Genomic DNA, 22,250 nt, shown 5'->3' with positions numbered 1-22,250 from the left:
CAAACAATATCATAAAATGATAGAACATTAATATCCCGAGAATTTATAGAATCATGATTTCTCCATCTTGACCCATTAAAGCCATTTTAAAATAGAACACTCTCATAACTAATAATTTTTTTATTTGAGATAAATCCACCAACAAAACTAGGTGCAAGAACACATCCTTATATCCAAAAATAAAAAAAGAGACCACACCATAAGGGGAAAAAAGAATAATCATTATTCCATTTGTGGCAAAAGCTTTTTGCAATCACTAATTTACTTTTAATGTGCTACTAAATGAAATAATCATTCAATCTCCAAATGAAACCTCTTTAACTTTTTACTTCACTGTAATTGAAGTGCAAAGTTCTATACCTTCATTAATTCAAGCAAGTAAAAATGTATTTATCATTTAAGTTTTAGTGAGTTAAAATTGCATTACACTTTAAATTTAACTAAAAGTGAATATACCCTTTTATGACTATATAGACAATCTCATTTTAGAATGAGTGACACATATAAAGTGAAAACTTATACTTGAGAGTTGAGACCCTCAATCCCTACAAAAAGCCCAAGAAGTTGGAAAATAAACAGATGAGAGTGAAAAAGAAGACAAATATAGTGCAAATTTTGGAAGCCAGTTCCTTGAAGCATGGGAACTTGAACATCTCAGTTGCAAACTTAACCATATAAACCTGATAAGCTTTAATGTCATGTGCTGAGTTTATGGTTCTCCACAGAACTGCCAACAACAACAGTAAATTTAACATACCGATATTACAGAAAAGGAGAAAATCTAATTTTAGCATAAACTAACAATAAGTATACTATAAAGAGTAAGTTACACTGACACACCTGAGTTTTAGTTAAATTACATGTAATACTAATCTTTTTTTACACCTACACAAATCATCCCTAGCTTATATACATTAATTACATTTACAATTATTAACCATATAGAGAAGTTGAGTGTAATTACAGTCATCTGAGGTAAATATAATGTTTTAAAAAGGAGGGATGTTTTTTTAAAACATTATATTTACCTCCCCTCTCGGGAAGTCACTGTAATTACAAGGATGGATGTCACCAACAAGGTGTTGGTCTAGTGGTGAAGCCCTGCTGAATCTCTAGATAGGTCAAAAGGTCAAATATTTGACTCCTATGAGAGACGCTTTTTGGGAGAAGCAGCCACGAACCCTGAAAGGGATTAGCTCTTTAACCATAGGGTGAAGGGATATTCTTGGTTATACCAAAAAAGGAGGGGTGTTGAGTGTAATTAAGCTAAACCTTATTGAATATCATAGTAATTTACTCTAACATAAACTAACAATAAATACTAACAGGTAATATGATCTGATTTTACTTAAGGCTATAAATTATTATCCAGTGACTCATAGTAAATATAGTAAAGCTTAAAAGAGCAAATTATACTTGAATAATATTATACTGCACTTAAAAGAACATATTACCTAATCATTTCTTGTACAACTGTGGTAGACAGAGTCATTTCCAAACAATGTCACCCAGAAATTTGAGAGCTGGAACACCTCTTATCTCAACATCAACAAGTGGTGCCTCCATCATCAATAAACTAGAGAGTTCTGGATCATTCTGGATCATATCAAGAGCACGCTTCTGATCCTGAAAAGTTTCTTTACAATAAGAGTTGTTCTCCCCCTTTCTGAATTACATTATAGTTCACCATGCTGATTAAACCATCAAAAAATAAAAGGGCGAAATAGTTAAAGTACCTTTCTTTTCATAGCACAAAATTTGCAATCAGATGCAGATGGTGGAAGAAGCTGATTAACAACAAGTCTCTTCACCGGAACATTTTCTTTCTTCAAGGAGGCACTCAGCCTAGATGACTCACTAACTGCCATCACCTTAGGGTAAAGACAAGATAAATGATTATTAAGATACTTTTCTCTGTCCAATAGAATGGATATAAAGTTATTTTAGTCAGTTGTGGAACAAATTTGTAGGTCATACCGTAGGGATTGTTACAATGACAAATTCTGTCGAATCAGTGTCACGGAAGAGATCACGCACTTTTATCATCCTCTCCCTAAGTTTCTCCAATTTGTCAGCCTGCACCATCCAGATATAACAACTGTTAACTGGTAAAAGCATATTAACATGAAACTAAATGCAACACCAGCATCATGGTATCAATCTTACTGCATTTTTTGGATTTCCTTCTTGTCCAAACACAGATTTAATTGCTGAGGTAGCAGATGCTATCTTTTGTCTTAGCTGCATCAGAAAGCGGAGTCGATTATAAATAAGGATCGTTCAGAGATTGAATGTCAGAAGTGGAAAGTAATGGGGTGGGTGGGGGGAAGAGAGAGAGATGTGTAACTCCGGACTGTATTTCAGGTATGAAATATAAATATCTGTCGGCCTTTTTCTATTGCAATTAGCAGTATTACCTTCAATATCTTCCCAATGGATGCATCCAAGAAATCAGGCAAGGATAGCAATCGTAGCGTATGGCCCTGTCCAGAAAAATGCATAAATCTATCAAATAATTGTTAAAATAATAAGAGACGTGAAGTATATAACTAATAGCTTTGTGCTCACCGTAGGTGCAGTATCAAATACTATTCGAGTAAACATGCTATATTCTTGTGATTCGAGAAATTGTATCACCTGGCAAGAGACAGTTAATTGTTAGAAGAGCAAAAAAGGACTTTGTTAAGGAATAATTAGCAATGAAATAAATAATCATAACATAAAAAAATACATACCTTGGAAATTGCAATAGCTTCATCGAGTCCAGGAGGAGGTGTATCCAGTAGCTCCCCCAGTTTTAGCTCTCCTAACTTATGCAACCAAAAGATGCAACAACGAGTCTCAGTGAAGGTTTATAATGAAGCAGAAACAATTATCTTCAGTACTTCCAGGTTATAAAGTTGATGATGCATATCAATTTTTATAAAGTTAAACATCTAGAGGCATGCGATCGAGTGGTAAATATTTTTGTTTATTTGAAAAGCCTATGAAATGTTAGTTTTAAAATGAGTTGATGGAGTGGAAAACAAACTTGGGTTCATCGGAAGCTTCATGAGCATGACAAGCAAACTGCATAATTTCAATCCAGCAGAGGATTTTGTTACCCATTCATTCTAACAAAAGTTATCATTAGTTTTAAGATTTATTTTGATTTACAATGGTGTTAAGGGATCCTTTGGAAACAGCCTCTTGCTTGTGAGGGTAAGGCTGAGTACATCTACCTTCCCCAGATCTTACTAGGTGGGAGTTTCATGCATAGGGCCACCTTTTTTGGTGTTAAGGGATCCTAACCCTATGTGTGTGCGACAAACATTTTTTCCCACTCCACTGCTCAAACTCTAACTTAATCAATTCTTCAAAGTTAATTCGGCCATCTAAGAGGAGTTAATATTTCAAACGTGTCTATAACTATGTGTTAATGATATGTGCATGTGAATATCATGACAGGTTCAATGACACAGAACTATAAATCTGCAACAAGACTTCTGCTTTTGAGAAAACTCATCAACCTGTGAAATTCACAGCATAAACCATCCACGTTGAAAAATACATAATCAGAAGCGCTGATAGCATCTTAATAAAGCTTTACCTGATCTACAAGCATTCCAAGTCCCATGCCATCCATGAAGTCTTTGACTCCACTTCCACCATCACTTTTACTTGCAGTTTGAAATTCTTCCCTAGCCTTGTCGGGGTTTATCTGTAAAGGAAGTAAGGAACCACAAATTAAGTAAATAAAAAAGGGGAATGGTCTCACATTAAATGGTACACAGGTATTCTCACAAAAATACCAATCATGTCATGAAGAAAAGCAAATAATGAATATCAGCTAATCTATTTAACAGCAATCCCGGCTTACTTCAAGAGCAAAAAGTGGATAATCAGGTCCTTCCACTGGCACCAATGTCCCCCCTGTCAAATCCTAGAGTAATAGACAAAACTTGTGTTACACAGAGCACAAATACAACCGAATCTTGAAGCTAATAGAACATAAGCATCATAGGAAGTAGAAAGCATGTAATTAACCTGAGCAAAAGAATCACTCAGAGAATGCGCTGGGTCAGTGGAAACCACAAGAGTTGGGTGTCCATTATTGGCAAATTTAACAGCAAGTGAAGCAGCACAACTTGTCTTCCCTACCCCACCTTTCCCACCAAGCATGTAATACTTCCTCTCAGTGCCAGAAACCATTTCGTCAAATCCAGATACAGCTTCCATAGGAGCCGCCACTGATCTCACTGCCAATGAAAGAAGGTAATAACCCTAAAAAAGTGTGTTATGAAATGCTCAATAGATGTCAAAGCACTCTCATTCCGAGGGTCATACCTCAAAGCAAGCGCTAACACATCATGCACTCTCAAACGAAAAACAAAACTGCAGTTTTTATTTCCAAATAAACAACGGGATAGCTATACTGCACTATCATTCATATCATATTCTACACACAATTAGATCCAAATTACGGTGGAACTCAATCTACTTGAGAAAAATGGTACTAAACCTACCCATTTACTAGAGAAAGAAGGATATAAAATGAAATAAAATAAAATGATGAGAAATATCACTAACATATATAATCTTTCCTCTCTTTACCTTATCTTCCCATTTTATATATCTCTTTCATTCCCAAATACCAATTTGTAATAAATTCTTACATTCTCTTCTATTTTCCTCAAAATCCCGAAAAATTCACACATTTTTAACTAGGTGAATTAAAAAGATAGCATATAAAATATTAATCTATCAACACCCTAAATTGCCTATTCAGACTCATCCTCCATAACAAATGATAATTTTGCAAAATGAAAACCTAAAAAAAGTTATTGGTTGGTCAATAAGGAGGGTGAATATGAAATTTGGAGTGTGAATAACATTATCCAATACCAATCAATAAGCAAAGCAAACAAAAAAAAGATACAGGATTGTGAAGCAAGTGACAATTCCACCATCATAATTAACACACAAACAAGGTTTTAAATTCGGGTCACGCCGTTTGGGAGTCACCGAAACTATATCCCAAACATTAAGGTTTTCCAAGTTTCCGAAACTCGAAACATTATTTAAAACCTTGCACATATAGCAGAACATATATAACTAAATAACAAAAACCCATTAAAAAAATTAAATCTTAGAGCAAAAAAAAGAATAGGAAAATAGAAAAACCTTGAAGTGACTTTGTGGGGTGTTTAGTGGAAGCAGAAAAGGAAAGAAAGGTGAAGGCTTTGGGGAAATGAAGGAGATGAGGTGAGATGGGTGTGAAGGGAAGAACACCATTAATGGCTGCCATGGTGGAATTAGTTATATGAAGAGAAGAAGAAGAAGAAGAAAATGATGAGATAATTGAGTGGTAAGCCATGACTTGTTTGGATAACCAAAGAGTGAAATGATTTCGGAGCAACTTTGGTTTTGGTTTTGTTTCATCTTTCACACACCCTTGAGGTGTTCCATTTTCCAACGAGTGACTGTAATATCTTCCCAAAATTTATATACGTTAAGTGTATCATTTATTTATTTAATTTTGAAAAGATGATAATTAAAAATAAATGTCAAATATTAACAGTGTAAATATACATTTTCTCTCTCTTTTCTATAGCAAAAAGCAAAACATAACCAAAATAATTTTAAAATACAAAAAATATAGAATAAATTAGATTGATATATCTTAAGTTTTAGTGAAATTATATAAATTATTCATATTTTTTTTCACCTGCGAATCATTAATAATTTACATACATTGGACTGACTACTCTAATAGGGGATGATTTTAATCGTTAAAAAAATTATAAATATGCAATATAGAACTTGATTATTAAATTATTTTTCTCTTATGTATACTTAAGTAACACTGTCTTGGAATTGGCAATGCATTTTGTAACAACTGAAATGAGTTTTTTATAATTTACCATGTTTTACTTCCCTGGCTGGTGTGTGTCACTGATCATCTAGGAAGTGTGATGATATAAGTTTTAACACATATTACATTTTTAAGTATGATAATGATATTTTATTACAACTTAAATGAAGAAAGCGAAATCCAACATTAGTTGTATCAAACAATAAGATCTCTTTCTTTATTACTCTCTTAAATATTTTCAAAATGCATTAATCCTACCACATAACAAATATTTGAATAATAAGATAAACTGAAATATTTTTTTTTTTCTAGTAATCAAATATTTACCTTATTGTTAGTTTTTATATAAAATATGAAATTTTTATTTGATATTGAGTTGTTTACCATATCTTTAGTCATCTCCAATAAAAATTAAAACAATAATGATAAAATGATGATCAATGCATTTTTTTACTATTTAAAGAATTGATATAAAAATAAAAAATATTCAAATTTATTTTAAGCAAGAATATTCTTGATTTTTTTATTGCTTAAGTAACAACTAATTTAACCAATGTTGTGAAACTTGAGTCGTACATCAAACCGAGAGAGATCTCGTATTAGGTTTAAATGGTCAAACCGTCCGGTCCAACCGGGTGATTCCATACATAACTAATAATTTTTATCTATAAATATATAGTTATATATAAATGTAAAACTTTATATAATTCATAATTATATATAATTATATTAAAGTAATAACATCTTCTTCTTTTTTCGGATCACTGTAAAACAAAATATTAAAGTAGTGTTTCATTTTTTAATTTTCAAGTGAATCGTCCGGTTTACTTCCCGGGTTAATCCGGTTTAACCGAGTTTAACACGGTCGGATCGGAATTTTCCGGGTTCAAAACGGTCCAACTCTCATTCGGTTAAGACTGCAAACCATAGTCGTTTTGAAGTTCGGTTAACGGTCAGACCAATCGGACCGTCCGACCCGGTCTGATTCTCCAACGCTGAATTTAACTATTGTTAACAACAAAACATTCTTACTTAAAGAATGTATATCAAACTCAAATTATTTATCAAAGAGATAGTTCCATAATTGATTTTCATAGGATCTGCCCAAAGCCCTAAAGTAAAAGATTGACCATATCCAAGAGGATGTAATCTTAAATGATACTCTTACGAGGAAAGTGAAACCATTAAAACATCATTCTCTCATTTTAGTAGAGAACTTCAAATTGGTTCTCGGGTATTAATTAGTAATTTTTTTACGAATTAATTCCCTATATGGAATGAAGAATATTTTCACTTACAATTTAAGTCAAAGAAAGAGTATGAAAATGAGTAATTGGTAATGCGACTCACATACAACATACAAGAAAGAATTTTATCATGATTATTTTTTATATGGTTAAGCAAACGTTGATTCAAACCTCGAAGAAACAACAATAGAAATGTTTGTGCGTGAAGCTAATATGACATTGTAATATACCACGTATTATGTATCCGTACTAAAAAGAACCGCATATCATATGATTATGAGTGAAAAATTATGTGTTAAAAAATAATAAACTTCATGGTAAAAAAAGGTTATTCCTACCATCATGAAAGCTACAAATCCTTTTGTAACCACAAGTAACTTTGGCCAGATAAAGTGGTTAATCCAATAAATGTTTTTGGATGATAAGGTTGGTTTAGTGGTATTTATCGTTAATTGAGTTCTCTTTATTGATATTGTTTAAATTAGATGCTCTCTTCTTTATTTTGATGATGTAGACAATTCATCAAAGAGAGGAGATAAATCCGGAAGATCGCTAGAATTAGAAATTCGAACTCAAGTAATGACCATTCTAATCCTTCTATTTTGTGTTTGTGGGACAAGATTGGCTAGGATTGATTTACCTCGTTTTAATGATGAGAATGATAAACAATATAATTATTAATGTGAAATCCATTTTTCAATGGATAATATCATGAAAATGTGAGGTTAGCCTTGTAACATCGTGAATTTTCTGTGTATGTTTTATTATTTATTTATTTTATCAACGATTAATTTTATAAATTAATTGGTATTTATTTAGGAAAAATCATAGTTGAGTGTTAGTCTTGTTTTGTGATTTTCTATTTTTTGGTAAATTTTCGTAATTTTCTGTGACAAAAGGTTTTGAGCTGCTGTCGGGCCCAAATTCGTCCGAATTCGGCCCAATAACGTGTTTTTGAGTTTCGTAACTCGAAATTGAATTATGATTACGCCATTAGCTTCGAAATATTATTTTGAGTCAAGATAGACATCAAGTTCGTCCAGAACATATTTCTAAATATTTTTCACTCTGAATTTCGTGTTTCGAAGTTCTAACCTTACACCGAAATCGGGAGATTTTTATTATCCGACCGGGTATTAGCCAAAAATATTCGGGCATGGTTTAGTCGAGAATGTGCATGGTTTAATTGAGAATGTGTCATCGAAAATGTCACGTCACTTTCATGTAAGAGGTTTGTTTGTTAAACAAGCAAAAGTACATATCCTCTTACACAAAATCCCTAAAATCACTCACTTATCTCTTACACAAACTACTTTTTGAAAAAACATTCAATTTTTCCTCCAAATCTGATTTCTCTCTTTAAGGAGCCAAACCCTAGCTAAGAGAGTACCTTGGCATTTCAAACTCTTTCTTCACTTTGCATTCTCTAAGAACTCTCAAGGTAGTTCGACATGGTTTTTCCTTTTGATATCTCCATCTCTTTAGATCTAACCATTAGATGTTTATGAAACTTTAGTATGATATTTATATATGTGTTATGAACATTTTCAACCGTTGAAATGTTCTAATAATCTTCCTAACTCTTTTTATGTTTAAAACTCCAAATAGATATTTTCTTGAATTTAGAAAGTTATTTTGAAACCATGAACTCTTTGTATTCATGGGGGAGTTTTTAATGTTTAGAAAGTTTGTATGTTTTTTGGTATTTGAACATGGTTAAAGGTGATAGTTGTATATCAAAGGAACCTTTAAGGAGTTTTCCTAACCATGCAAAGTTTGGACTTTTCCACTTGTTTTTTGCTTGAAAAACCATAGCCTTGGACAACTTTAGAATAATATATTTTTAATGTTGAAGTTTGATTTTGTTTCAAAGGGGATAATTTTGTTATCAAAGGAACCTTTAAAGTGTTTATGGATGAGTTTTGTGAAAAAGTGTTGTTTTAGAATATTATGAGTTAAAAGTTGGTTAGTAAATGATATTTTTTTACTTCCAAGTTCAAGTAATGATTTGGGATAAAAAAATGACTTATAAAAGTTTTGACTTTATAAACTTAAACTGTTATGAAGTAAATGATGACTGAATTGTTATAAGATGAACATTGATAAGGTAAGCTTACTTTAAAGTGGGAAGTGTAACTTAAGAAATGTTGATCTAAATGTTGTTTGAGTATGAGATCAACACTACCAAGAATGTGTTGAAATGACCATGAAAACCTATTATGCAAACTATGAAATCTACTTAAGATTACTTACTTTAAAGTGGTAAGATCAACTTGGGAGATCTGAATTTAAAAAGTGTAGACTTGGATTAAGAAACTTACCTTAAAATGGTGAAGTGTGGCTTACAAAGTCTCATGAAAATATAAATCTATGAGGTGATAAAAGTGTAAACTTTATTAAAAACTTATCTTGGAAAACGTTGGAAATCGGGAACAAGACTTTCGATGATAAAGGATGGTTCAAAAATATGAATATTGGACCGGATTGATGAAAGTTGTTGAGTTCAAAAATGGATTAAAGTGTTAAACAATATTTTTACTTTAGGGTTGTCATGTAAAATTGTTCACAAATCACTAAATTGTTTTTATGTGTTTAGTTTCGAAGCTTTCGAATTTGGACGATCAACCCACTCTCTCGTAAAAGAAAGCAAGCACGCGACAACCTAAGTTGAGGGAGAATACATCGTGGTATCCGAATATGACACCCAGATCTTCTAAACTATCTCAAAAGTTTGGAGTTATATTGGTGTATTAAGAAAACTCGTACTTAATCAAATACTTGCGTGCATGGATTTTGTACGGATACTTTCTTAATTTGTATGCATAGGATAGCTTAAAATATCAAGTATTGTAGTAGTTATCCATGAAGGAACACCACTCGAGAAACTAAAATGCATAGGGATAAAAAACAACGGAGAGTTTCGGCCCGATAGCCCAAAAGGGCGAGGAAAATGGTTATGGGAACTGGACCACCTCGCTCAGGCGAGGGAGAGGTAGGATATGAGGCCCAATTTGGCGCCTGGGCGAGCAACCCCTCGTCTGGGCGAGGGCCAGATAACCTGTTTTGGGCGTTTTTGACGCCCAACGACCGTACCTCACCTGGGCGAGGACCATACAGGTATTTCGACCAATTTTTGATGGATTTGTCACTTGAGCGATAGTCCCTCGCTTGGGCGAGAATCTGGAAGAGAATTGAGACTGTTTTGATGAGTTCGTCACTTGAGCGATAGTCTCTCGCTTGAGCGAGAGACATACAATATTTTTTATTGTTTCCGACTGTGATGTCGTGATTAGGGCAATGCCCAAAAAGGATTACATGATATCATGCAGCAAGGTCGTTTGACCATAAGAGGCTTGGCCATGTGGTCATCTAGGATATTCAGCGATGGTTCGTAGTGGTAAGGATGTTATTCTTCTATTACGTGATGACATATGATCGGGTCCCACATGAAGCATTCCTTTGGGAGATGTCTTAGGTTGGGCCAACCATATAAAAGAATGATTAAAAGATTTAATTGGCTAAACTCGGTTAGTGTGCGTACTCATTATGGATAATGAAGTAGTGGAGAGGAAATTTACGGGAGACGAACGAGCCCCGAGATGTTGAGAGGGACGACGATTGCAGTGATTTGTCAACAAAGTCTTGAGGGTGAGTCTAGGTGAGACGAGTTCCTTGTATTCCTAGATGAGGTATTCTTTTGGATCGGACAGTTCTCACAGCACAAACTAGACGATCTCTAACAACCTTCTTTTCAATCAGGGTCGATGAGAGGAATGCCTAGAAAGTATTTGATACGACACCGTCTTAAAATCGATAGTTCTTTGGAACATATCGACCATATATCCTTGCGAGGAATAATTTGGTGCATTCAAATCGGCTTGTTATGGGACCTGTACTCTCGGTTATTTTCGAATAGTTTATTAGGAGGATATTGATATAAGGATGGACGAAATAAACATAGCATTCATACATTAAGCTCGTGGAAATTAATCCTCATGGTTTGAGTTATAACGTCATTCATCATTGACATTTAATGAGTAATATTCATTAGATGTATTACTCCCTCTTCTTTCTATTTTTCTTCTATTCGCTTTTGTTCAGATGGATCGTTCGGCCAAGATTTGGAGTTACCGTTTTTCGATGTCCTAGGAGGGGACATGAAGGATTGAGGGAAATCGTTATACCTACACAGGCCCTTGTGCTTTTTGATTAGTGTACCTGTGTAGGGGATTTATTTTGTGAGTAATTTTATTTGGGCGACGATTAGGATTCCGCCTTGTACTTCATACCAACATTTTATGATATTCTAAGTATGATTCAAAGTTATATTGAGTTATTTTTATTACCATTAGGTAATGATTTTTTATTTTCTGCATTGTATGTTACTTAAAGTGATGTTCTGAAAATAAAGAAATAAATTTTGTAGGCCTTTATTATTCAAAAAAAAATTGTACCCATTTTTTAGCAAAATTTTTGGAGTAATTTTCGGGGTGTTACAAGCCTAAGAATTACTCATTTTGAGGGAAAAACCGTACATTGACACTGTGCTTACTTGAGATCAATGAGAAACGTTAATTATCCAAATTGGGAGAATATATGGAATTGTTAATGGAGAGGTTCGAAAAGGTGTATGATGACCTTGTGGTAGAATTGATGAATATGAGAGAGAAGGAAACGATGAGTAATTACTATGAGGAGTTTGATGCTGTAATCACTAGGTTGGACTTAACATACACTCAGAACTAGGACTTAAGTCTGATGCCACACTTGTTTAAGGCCATGCTACCAAATTCGGGACAACTGTTCCATCTCAGTGTCAAAACTGACCAATATGGACCGACCACTAGAAATGAGGCCAATTACTAGACCGATAAGATCTGGTCTATACAATTGTCAATCATGTCCGAGACCGACATAGCTAGAGGAAAGGACAACAATGACAAGAGAGAGCCAAAGTGAGTACATGCTACACCGAAAAACCTACATTCACACTAAAGGTAAGGTCATGTCCCATGAGCAATACAAGTTTACGTTGCCTACACGATAAAAGTAGTCCAAATCTACAACATGTGTGTCTGATAGGCTGAGAAGGGACAACCCTATACCACCCACAATGATGGTAGACATCCATTTGGAGTCCATATCAGTCCACCCCCATAGTATAAATAGGTAAAGCCAGTCATAAACAAGACGAACGTATTCTCACTTTACTTTTCGTATTGAAGCGTAAACTTATAAAAACTAACTTGAGCACTGAGGTCCCTTTTTAGGATCCTACTCATGACAGTCCAAGGTCGATCATTGTCCAAGTTAAGCAAGGAGATCCAGATTATTACCAACCTCCAACATAGACAGACACTACTCATTCACCAGTGATGAAGATTCTGAACTATTTCAGCTTATGTCTCATTATTTTTCACCGAGAGACAAATTTGAATGACCTTGAACGAGGTGGATGTCTAGCTAATTTGTTCATTGAACTAGATGAGTTGTCATTATTTTTCACTCAACCATCTTTGGTAGAATTCCAATTAATTTTACATATAAAGTTTTGACTTAAATGGTTGTTAAAGTTAAGGGGAGGGGTAGGGGAGCAAGGTGTAACTTATGAAACATAAACTTGCAAACACAATCAACTCCCACAAAGCACAAAACTATATATGATTACTAAGTTTTACTTGGCATAGAAGCAAATAAGGTTGGGTATAAGGGTGGCAAATGGATGGATATAAATTTGGATGTTAATGGATGGATGGAAAGTCATTCATTAATCCATATAAATTCATTTAAACTATATTTTAAGTTATTCAATTTATCCATATCCAAACTTAATGGATTAATTCCAATTCATCTAGAACTCCATTTTCATGGATCTGATGAATAAATATTCAATCCATTTGATTTTTTATTGTAAATAAAAATATTATTGAAGAAAATCATTATTTTAAAAACTATTATCTAACCAAAACATTTTTTTAAATTACCTTTTAAAAAACACTTTCAAAAATCAAGTTTTTAAAAAAGTGATTTTTTGAACTTTTAGAAAGAAATTCTTTTTGCACCATACTCTACATGCATATGACGTTTAAGGTTCTACATGTAAAGTTTTTAACAAATTCTTATAGAGTGTAATATCTATGCACTATTGGTGTAAAAATTTATACATAATCACTACATCATCCACCATTCATTTGGATTATATTTTTTAAGAGTCAATGATAATTAAATATAAATGATGAATGATGTAGTGATAATGTATAAAACTCATGCACATACATTTTTTTCTCAACTTATATATGTTATATACTTAAGAATAAATTTAAGTATTAACTATGTAATGTCCTATAATTGATATTAATTTAATAAAATATTAAAAGTGAGAGTGAGAATCATGAATGAATTTGCTTGAATTTAATTTCCTTAAATATTAAATGAAATTGAAAAGCAAATAACATCATTTTTGTTTTTTGGATGGAATAGTTATTCATCCAAATGGATATTCATTGGATATAATGAATGGATTCACCGTTATTAACATTATTCATTCGATTGTATTCTTTTAAATTCATTAGCTCTAACATATAGATTGTGGATAATTTTGCCACCTCTAACTGAGTACAATGTTGTGAAATCCAAATTGGACATTAAATTGGAAGATGTCTCATATTATGTTTAAAATTAAATTGTCCGGTCGGACCGGGTGATTTCATATAAAATAAATAATTTTTATCTATAAATATATAAATGCAAAATTTTATATAATTAATAATTATGTATAATTATATTGAAGTAATATTTCTCTACATTTTTCGAGCTGGTGTAAAACAAAACATTAGAGTAGTATTACATTTTTTTAATTTTAAGTCAATCACGCATAGTTCACTTCCTAGGTTATTCCGGTTTAACCGGGTTTAACATCGTTAGGCCGAAATTTTACCGATCCAAAGTGGTCCAACCCTCATTTGGTTAAGATTACAAACTATAGTCATTTTCAAGTGCGGTCAGCGAACGGACCGATTAAACCGTCTAGTCCGGTTCTCACAACATTGGCTGGCAAGGAACCGAACTAACTCGGTATTCGTTTGAAACTCGACTCGTTATTTAGCTCGACAAACTAGGTTCATGAACTAAATAAACCAAACTTGAGCTGAATATAGTTCGACCCGTTATGTTCATAAGCTGACTCGATATATATATATATATAACTAATATATATATATATAAACAATGTTATATTTATATATATATATAACCTTATGCAACATTTTTTTTAAAAATAAATTTATTATTTGAGTTATATAAATGAAGCAATTCGAGTTGAGTTGAACAATTCGTGAACTTTAATCGAGTCGAACCCGAGCTAAAAAATAACCCGTATCAAACTTGAGTCAAGTTTCAAATTGAGGAGATTCTTAAAGAGCTGAGCTGAGTTCTGGTTCAACCTGATCCGATTCGTTTCCATCTCTATAAGCAAAAGCAAGAGAAAATTGAATCACAAGGAAAGTGAATAGTGATAATAAGTAATGGTTGATGGCAAATCTCATCAACTAGATACGGTAAATGATCGTGAAAGAAAATTTTCCAAACCCATCTATTACTTATATATATATATAACCTTATGCAATATTATTTATTTTAAAATAAATTTATTATTTGAGTTATATAAATGAACCAATTCGAGTTGAGTTGAACAATTCGTGAACTTTAATCGAGTCGAACCCGAGCTAAAAAAATAACCCGTATCAAACTTGAGTCAAGTTGAAAATTGAGCAGATCCTTAAAAAGCTGAGCTGAGTTCTGGTTCAACCTGATCCGATTCGTTTCCATCTCTATAAGCAAAAGCAAGAAAAAATTGAATCACAAGGAAAGTGAATAGTGATAATAAGTAATGGTTGATGGCAAATCTCATCAACTAGATACGGAAAATGATCGTGAAAGAACATTTTCCAAACCCATCTATTACTTATTATATAAGGAAAAAAAAATTTCTCATGTCAGTGTCAACTTTTTATTCACTTTTTTCCCACCAAAACATGTCCATATTTTATCATAGACTCTCAAACATTATATGTCGTACGACTCTTTGATTAGTTTATGTGACCCTTCTTTTTAATGCACCTCACCATATTATAACCTTTACTACTCGTTACTTATCAGCTCGTGGGGAATCCCACCCCAAAAACCTTCATCATGTGCAATGTATCTCATCTCCAATATGTCATGACCTTATTAAATTATTCATTAAATACATGTGACTTAATTACTTTTCCGGCCCAAACATATTAAACCTTTTATTTTCTAGAGTTTCTCATTTAATTTTTTTATTAAAAAACATTTCTAATTTTCAACTTTTTCAACCTCCTAAAAAAAGTTTCCTTTCAAATCTTATTTTATAAAACAAACCTAACTCAAACCTTTCTTTTTTATCAAAATCTATTTAGTATTTATTATGACTATTTTTGTATTCTATCCATCATTTATATATAAGAAATTAATGCAAATTATTTGTAATATATATTTATTAGTTTTTTAGATAATCACATATTTATAATACGTCTTTAATAATAAAATCGTATTTATTAGTTTATTCTTTCAATATGTTTATTCATTTATTATTAATATTTGTATTAAATGTATTTATTTATAAATGAAATCATCATTCATTAGTTTATTTTCTCAACATTAAATGTAGTATTTTTTTCAGTCCATTTATTTATTTTTATTCTCTCAAAACTATCTTTTACTAAATCTTTTCATCTCACAAGTAGTATTTGTCTTTTCTTCAGACTGTTGCTAATATGTTTATTCCTCCGTTTAAAGTTCAAATCATCTCCTACAATTTTAGGTTTTTTTCATTGTTTACATTGTATTGTTCAAAAAATGTTTTTTTATATTCAGAGTGTTCAAGAAGATCAATGATCATTTTATATATGTTTTAAACTTTTAACTCTCTAATTATTTTGTATGCTCAATGTTTGTTGTGCTACTATTACATGGATTTTGAGCAGGTTTAAATCATGTGAATGCATAAGTAACATGTATGTTCTTAACTATGTGAATGCATAAGGTAACATGTGTGTTCTTAACCATACTAATGTACAAGTAACATATGTATTTTTAACCATGCGATAAAAAAATATTGTCTCATACGTATACACGGGTAACTTACTAGTTTTCCTTGATTTCAACAAAGAGAATGATATAAAATAGTAAATATATAAGATATTTTTCTAGATTATACTTGGGATGGATTATGCCTAGTGTAATGGGCATTTTCCTTATGAGAGCACATCCATAGCCTCAAGAAGTGTGTCATTGTGTTGTGCAAGATTAAACATATATATTTAAATTAAAAGTTAGTAAGTAAATATTTTCTGAACAATCAACATATGTAATGATTTACTTATTTGGAAAAAAGAGGAATAGAGGATATTCCTTTAAAGTTACCGCCACCTGTAGCGTGCCTACTCCTAATGCCAAATAAAACTTGTGGGACAGGTTTTACAACATTGCAGCTTTTACCACTCAAATTCAACGCCATCTCATCAAAGTTTATTAATCAATTTTATAAGTGTGAACAATCCATTGTTTATTCCTTCAATTTTATTTAACGTCAATGTTCAAGAAATGATATCAATTTAAGAGTTTCGTTTTGATGTTGCTATCAGCATCATCAATCCATTATTATACATTCACTTTCTTTTTAATTTTTTTCCTTAAAAAAAGTGTATACCTAACCAATAACTGCTAACTAATTTCCTTACAACATAAAAATTATTAAAATGAGTCTCTCCAACCAAAATAATTTCCAACACACGTCAAAAAATAAAAGATCTAACCTCATTTGTTTGAGATTTTAGGTCATTATTATAAGAACTAAATATTAATATTCTACATTAAAGTAATATAATTTTACGCTAATATTTTGACATTCATGCTTTTATTTAAAATTAGAAATAAAAAACTAAAATATTGATTTATAAAAATATTATTAGAGACTTACATTAAAACCTCTTTACTTATACTAGTTAAATTAAGTCATTTTTATTGATGTTAAGAAACATTATTTAGAAGCATATAGGAAATAAACTTCAAAATCATCATGATTTAACCCTAAATATTAATGTTTGTCATTTAAGTCAAATGACATTGAATTACGTAATCATAAAATTTGGAGTTATTTTTTGAAACTACTAAAGATATTCTTTATTCTATGGGTAAGGAAATATTCATTTTTTGGTACGTGACTGCCATTCTCAACAAGTATCGCTATCATGAATCAAATCAGTGACATTTTGGTTATACTGAGATCTAGTAACACCTTACACCACTAGATAAACACATTTTTGGTGTATGTATAAAATACACAAATAGGAGAGGTCATCCTTTACACACAAAATCATATACTAAATATGGAAAAGAGAATGACTTGTGTGGAGACATATGTACGTAGAGATAACAAACAAACTCTTGCCAACACATTAAATGTTTAATTCTAATTAAAATTTAGTCATAAATGATTACACAAAAAACTTAAAAAATTTGTTTCTAAATATGACATGTTCATCCAAATTTTCTCTATGAAAATGTGCTAGTTCGAGTCTGCTCGATAAATGAGCAGACTTAGACTCTTAAAATCCATTGCCAATAGACTTCAAGCCAAAATGGTTAGCTCCTCATGGCACATAAAAAACACATCTATTATCGAGCTTAGGTAAGTAATTTTGAAATTGAAAGCAAATCATAACCTTAGCACAAGTCGAGTCTACTCGAATGTGATTACTGAAAATTACTGTATCACTACTTTATCAAAGACAGAGAAAACAAGAAAATAATATTTTATCTATGAGTGACAAATGGATTGATTGAATGTATTTGAGTTTGGGTCTTAAAGTCATCCATCAATTCAAATAAATTTGTTAAATCACATATAAAATTATCCAATTCACTCATATCCAAATTTAATGGATGTATTCTAATTCATCTATGAATTCATTCTAATGGATTAGATGAACATCAAATCTATTTTCTTTAAGTAAAGCGAAAAAAAAGATACAGGATTGTGGAGCAAGTAACAATTCCACCATCATAATTAACATATAAATAAGGTTTTAAATTCAGGTCAAATGCTAATATGCCAAGGTTTTGGTAGTTGCCGAAACTGTATCCCACAAGCAATTGTCCAAAATATTATGGTTTTCCAAGTTTCCCAAACTCAGAAATATTATTTAAAACCTTGCACATATAGCAGAACAGATAACTAAACCACAAAAACCCATTAAAAAAATTAAATCTTAGAGCTAAAAATTGAATAGAAAAATAGAAAAACTTTGAAGTGACTTTGTGGGGTGTTTAGTGGAGATAGAAAAGGAAAGAAAGGTGAAGGCTTTGGGGAAATGAAGGAGGGTAGGTGAGGTGGGTGTGAAGGGAAGAACACCGTTAAAGAAAAGAAGAAGAAAATGGTGGAAATAGTTGTATGAAGAAAAGAAGAAGAAAATGATGAGATAATTGAGTGATAAACCATGACTTGTTTGGATAACCAAAGAGTGAAATGCTTTCCTAGCAACTTTGGTTTTGTTTAGTCTTTCACACAACATTGAGGTTTTCCATTTTCCAAAACAAAAATCAAATCATAACCAAAATAATTTTAAAAAATAAAAATAGAGTAAATTACACTAATATTCATAAGTTTTAGGGAAGTTATATAAATTATTCATCTTTTCTTTATAATTGTATAAATCACTTCTGATTTACGTACATTACACTAAATATCTCTACAGAGGAAATGCGGCTAATCGTTTAAACAAGAAAATGTGATAATTGTAAACTTCAAGGAATGTTAATATAATTTACTCTTAATTAATTATACGTTAACTAAAATAAATTCACTATTTGTAAATCTGCATATAGAATTTGATTATGAAATCATTCTTTTCTTTTATGTATTTAAGTAACACCGCTTTATAATTTTTGATGTATTTTGTAACAAACTAAAATGATTTTTTTCTTCATAATTTACTATGTTTTTAGTTCCCTTTGTACTTGTAGTGTGTTATTGATCATCTAGGAATTGTGTTGAGATAAGTTTTGACACATACTTTCTTACAACTTAATGAAGAAAGTGAAATCCAAGTTTTGCTGTACTAAACAAATAAGTTCTATCTTCTTAAACATTTTCAAAATGTATTAATCCTACCTAACAAATATTTGAATAATAAAATAAATTCAAATTTTATTATTTTATAGTAATGACATTTTAATATAAAAATATACATTTTCGAGATATTCACATTTTCTACTCTATCTTTAATCATTTCCCATAAGTCTTAGAATATGATGATAAAATGATGATCAAAATATTATTGTTTCATTTAAATCATTTATTAGCTCTAGCCTTATATCATTAGTATTAACTAATTTAAGTGTTGAAGATAAAATAAAATATATTGATATTTTTTTATTGCTTAAAGAATTGATATAAAAATCAAGAATATTCAAATTTATTTTAAGCAAGGATATTCTTAATTTTTTTTATTGTTTAAACAACAACTAATTTAAGTATCGTTAGCAACAATTAATTTAAAAATTCTTAGTTAAGGAATGTCTATAGTTTATATGAAGTTGTTGTCAAACTCAAACTACTTATTAAAGAGATAGTCCTACAATTGATTTTGATAGGATCTGCACAAAGCCCAAAGCAAAAGATTGACCATATCTAATATTATGTAATCTTAAATGATACTCTTGCAAGGAAAGGGAAACCATTCAAACACAATTCACTCATTTTGGTAGAGAATCTTGAATTAATTCTCGCGTATCAATTTGTGGTTCTTCTATGAATTGATAATGAAATGAACTAGATTTTCACATACAGTTTAAGTCGAAGAAAGAATATAAAAAAGGAAGAGTAATTAGTGTTGTGCACTCGCTTACAACATACAAGAAATAATTTTATCGTAATTATTTCTCATATGGTGAAGCAAATGTTAATTCAAACCTAGAAGAAACAACAGTAGAAACGGTTGCGTCTGAAGCTAATGTGACATGGAAATATACCACATATTATGTATATGTACCAAAAAGAACAACATATAATATGAATATGAGTGAAAAATTATGTGTTAAAAAATTGATAAATTTTTATAAAAGGTTATTCCTACTACCATGAAAGCTACAAATCCTTTTGTAACCACAAGTAACTTTGGCAAGATAAAGTGGTTAATTCAATATATGTTTTTGGATGATGAGGTTGGTTTAATAGTATTTATCATTTAATTGGGCTCTTTCAATTGATATTATGTATATTATTACATACTCTCTTCTTTGTTTAGATGATATAGACAATTCATTAAAGAGAGAAAATAAATATGCAAGATCAACCTGAATTAGAAATTCGAACTCAAGTAATGATCATTCCAATCCTTCTGCTTATGCTTGTGGGACAAGATTGACTAGGATTAATTTACCTCGTTTTAATGATGAAAATGTTAAACAATGTGCTTATTAATGTGAAATGCAATTTGCAATTGATAATATCCTGAAAATGTGAGGTTAGCTTAACAATTACTTATTTTGAGGGAAAAGCCTTACATTGGCACCGTGCTTACTTGAGATTAATGAGAAACGTTTATTAGCCAAATTGAGAGAATATATGGAATTGTTAATGGAGAGGTTCGGAAAGGTGTGTGATGATCTCGTGGTAAAATTGGTGAATATGAAAAAGAAGGAAACAACAAGTTAACACTATGAGGAGTTTGATGCTACAAGCACTAAGTTGGACTTAACATACACTTCAGTTTGATGCCACACTTGTCTATGGCCATGCCACCAGATTCAGGGCAATAGTTCCATCCTAGTGTTAAGACCGACCAACACAAGTCGATCATTAGGAGTGAGGCCAATTACATGGCCGATGAGATCTGGTCTATAAAATTGTCAATCATGTCCGGAAGCCCGGCCTAACTATAGGAAATGACAATAACGATAAGAGAGATCCAAGTAAATACATGCTACACTGAAAAATCTACATCCCCACCAAAGTTAAGGCTACGTCGCATGAGAAGTACATGTTTACGTTGCCTACGCAATAGAGGTAGTCCAAATTTATAATATTGTGTGTCCGATACGTTGAGAATGGACAACCCTATATGATCCACAATGGTGAAAGACCTCCCTTGGAGTGCATATCAGTCTACCCCTATAGTATAAATAGGTGAAACTACCTATAAACAAGACGAGTGTATTCTCTATTTACTTTTTCTCTCTAAGCATACACATATAAAAACTAACTTGAGCGTCGAGGTCCCTTTTTAGGTACTTACTCATGGTGATCCAAGGTTGGTTATTATTCGCATTAATCAAGGAGATCTAGATTATTACCAACCTTCCAATATAGACATATACTACTCATTCACTTGTGATAAAGATTCTATACTATTTCGGCTCATGTCTATTATTTTAATCGAAAGGAAAATTTGAATGACCTTGAACGAGGTGGATGCCTAACTAATTCGTTCTTTGAACTAGATGAGTTGTCATTATTTTCCACTCAACCATCTATGAAAGAATTCCAATTACTTTTATATGTAAAGTTTTCACCTAAATGGTTGTTAAAATTAGGGGAGGGGTAGGGGAGCAAGGTGTAACTTATAGAACATTAACTTGAAAAGGCAATCAACGCACGTAATTAAGGGTGACAAATGAATGAATTTTGGATTTGGATGTTAATAGATAGATGGAAAGTCATCTACCAATCTATATAAATTCATTTAAACTATATTTTAAGTTATTCAATTTATCCATATCTAAACTTAATCCATGTGTTCATTTTCTTGGATTTGGATGGATGAATATCCAATCCATTTTATTTTTTTATTGGAACTAAAAACATTATTGAAGAAAATCATTATTTAAAAAAATATTATCTCAACAAAACATATTTTAAAATCACCTTTTAAAAAAACACTTTTAAAATAATTTAGAAATCAATGTTTTAAAAGTGATTTTTTTTCAAAATAGAATTTTTTTAAAGTGATTTTTTGAACTTTAAAAAAAAAAAATTGTGATATTCTACAAGCATGTGACGTTTAAGTTCTACTTATAAAGTTTTTAACAAATACTTATAGAGTGTAATATCTATGCACTATCAA

At 31.4% G+C, this 22,250-nt stretch overlaps 1 protein-coding gene across 4 annotated transcripts; it reads right to left on the bottom strand.

Moving 5' to 3' along the window:
* Window positions 1-372: 372 nt before the first annotated feature.
* LOC109341045 (ATPase ASNA1 homolog) lies at window positions 373-18,549 on the bottom strand. Of its 4 annotated transcripts, XR_002106881.1 has the most exons (13): window positions 5,164-5,436; window positions 4,027-4,238; window positions 3,860-3,922; window positions 3,590-3,700; window positions 2,736-2,810; window positions 2,569-2,637; window positions 2,418-2,483; window positions 2,167-2,241; window positions 1,978-2,076; window positions 1,737-1,871; window positions 1,455-1,626; window positions 841-885; window positions 373-727 (listed from the first exon to the last, which is right to left on the bottom strand). XR_002106881.1 is itself a non-coding variant. In XM_019578841.1 (12 exons), coding segments are annotated over exons 1-11 (1,044 nt in total). In that variant the 5' UTR covers window positions 18,432-18,549; the 3' UTR covers window positions 373-727; window positions 1,455-1,488. The 4 variants fall into 4 exon arrangements, 2 of the variants coding, with proteins under 2 accessions (XP_019434386.1, XP_019434385.1); XM_019578841.1 differs by lacking the exons at window positions 841-885; window positions 5,164-5,436 and adding an exon at window positions 18,431-18,549; XM_019578840.1 differs by lacking the exon at window positions 841-885 and having other exon boundaries at window positions 5,164-5,435.
* Window positions 18,550-22,250: the final 3,701 nt, after the last annotated feature.

This window comes from Lupinus angustifolius, unplaced genomic scaffold, assembly GCF_001865875.1.
Source record: "Lupinus angustifolius cultivar Tanjil unplaced genomic scaffold, LupAngTanjil_v1.0 Scaffold_332, whole genome shotgun sequence".
Taxonomy (NCBI): domain Eukaryota; kingdom Viridiplantae; phylum Streptophyta; class Magnoliopsida; order Fabales; family Fabaceae; genus Lupinus; species Lupinus angustifolius.
This window is presented reverse-complemented; position numbering and strand designations above follow the sequence as displayed.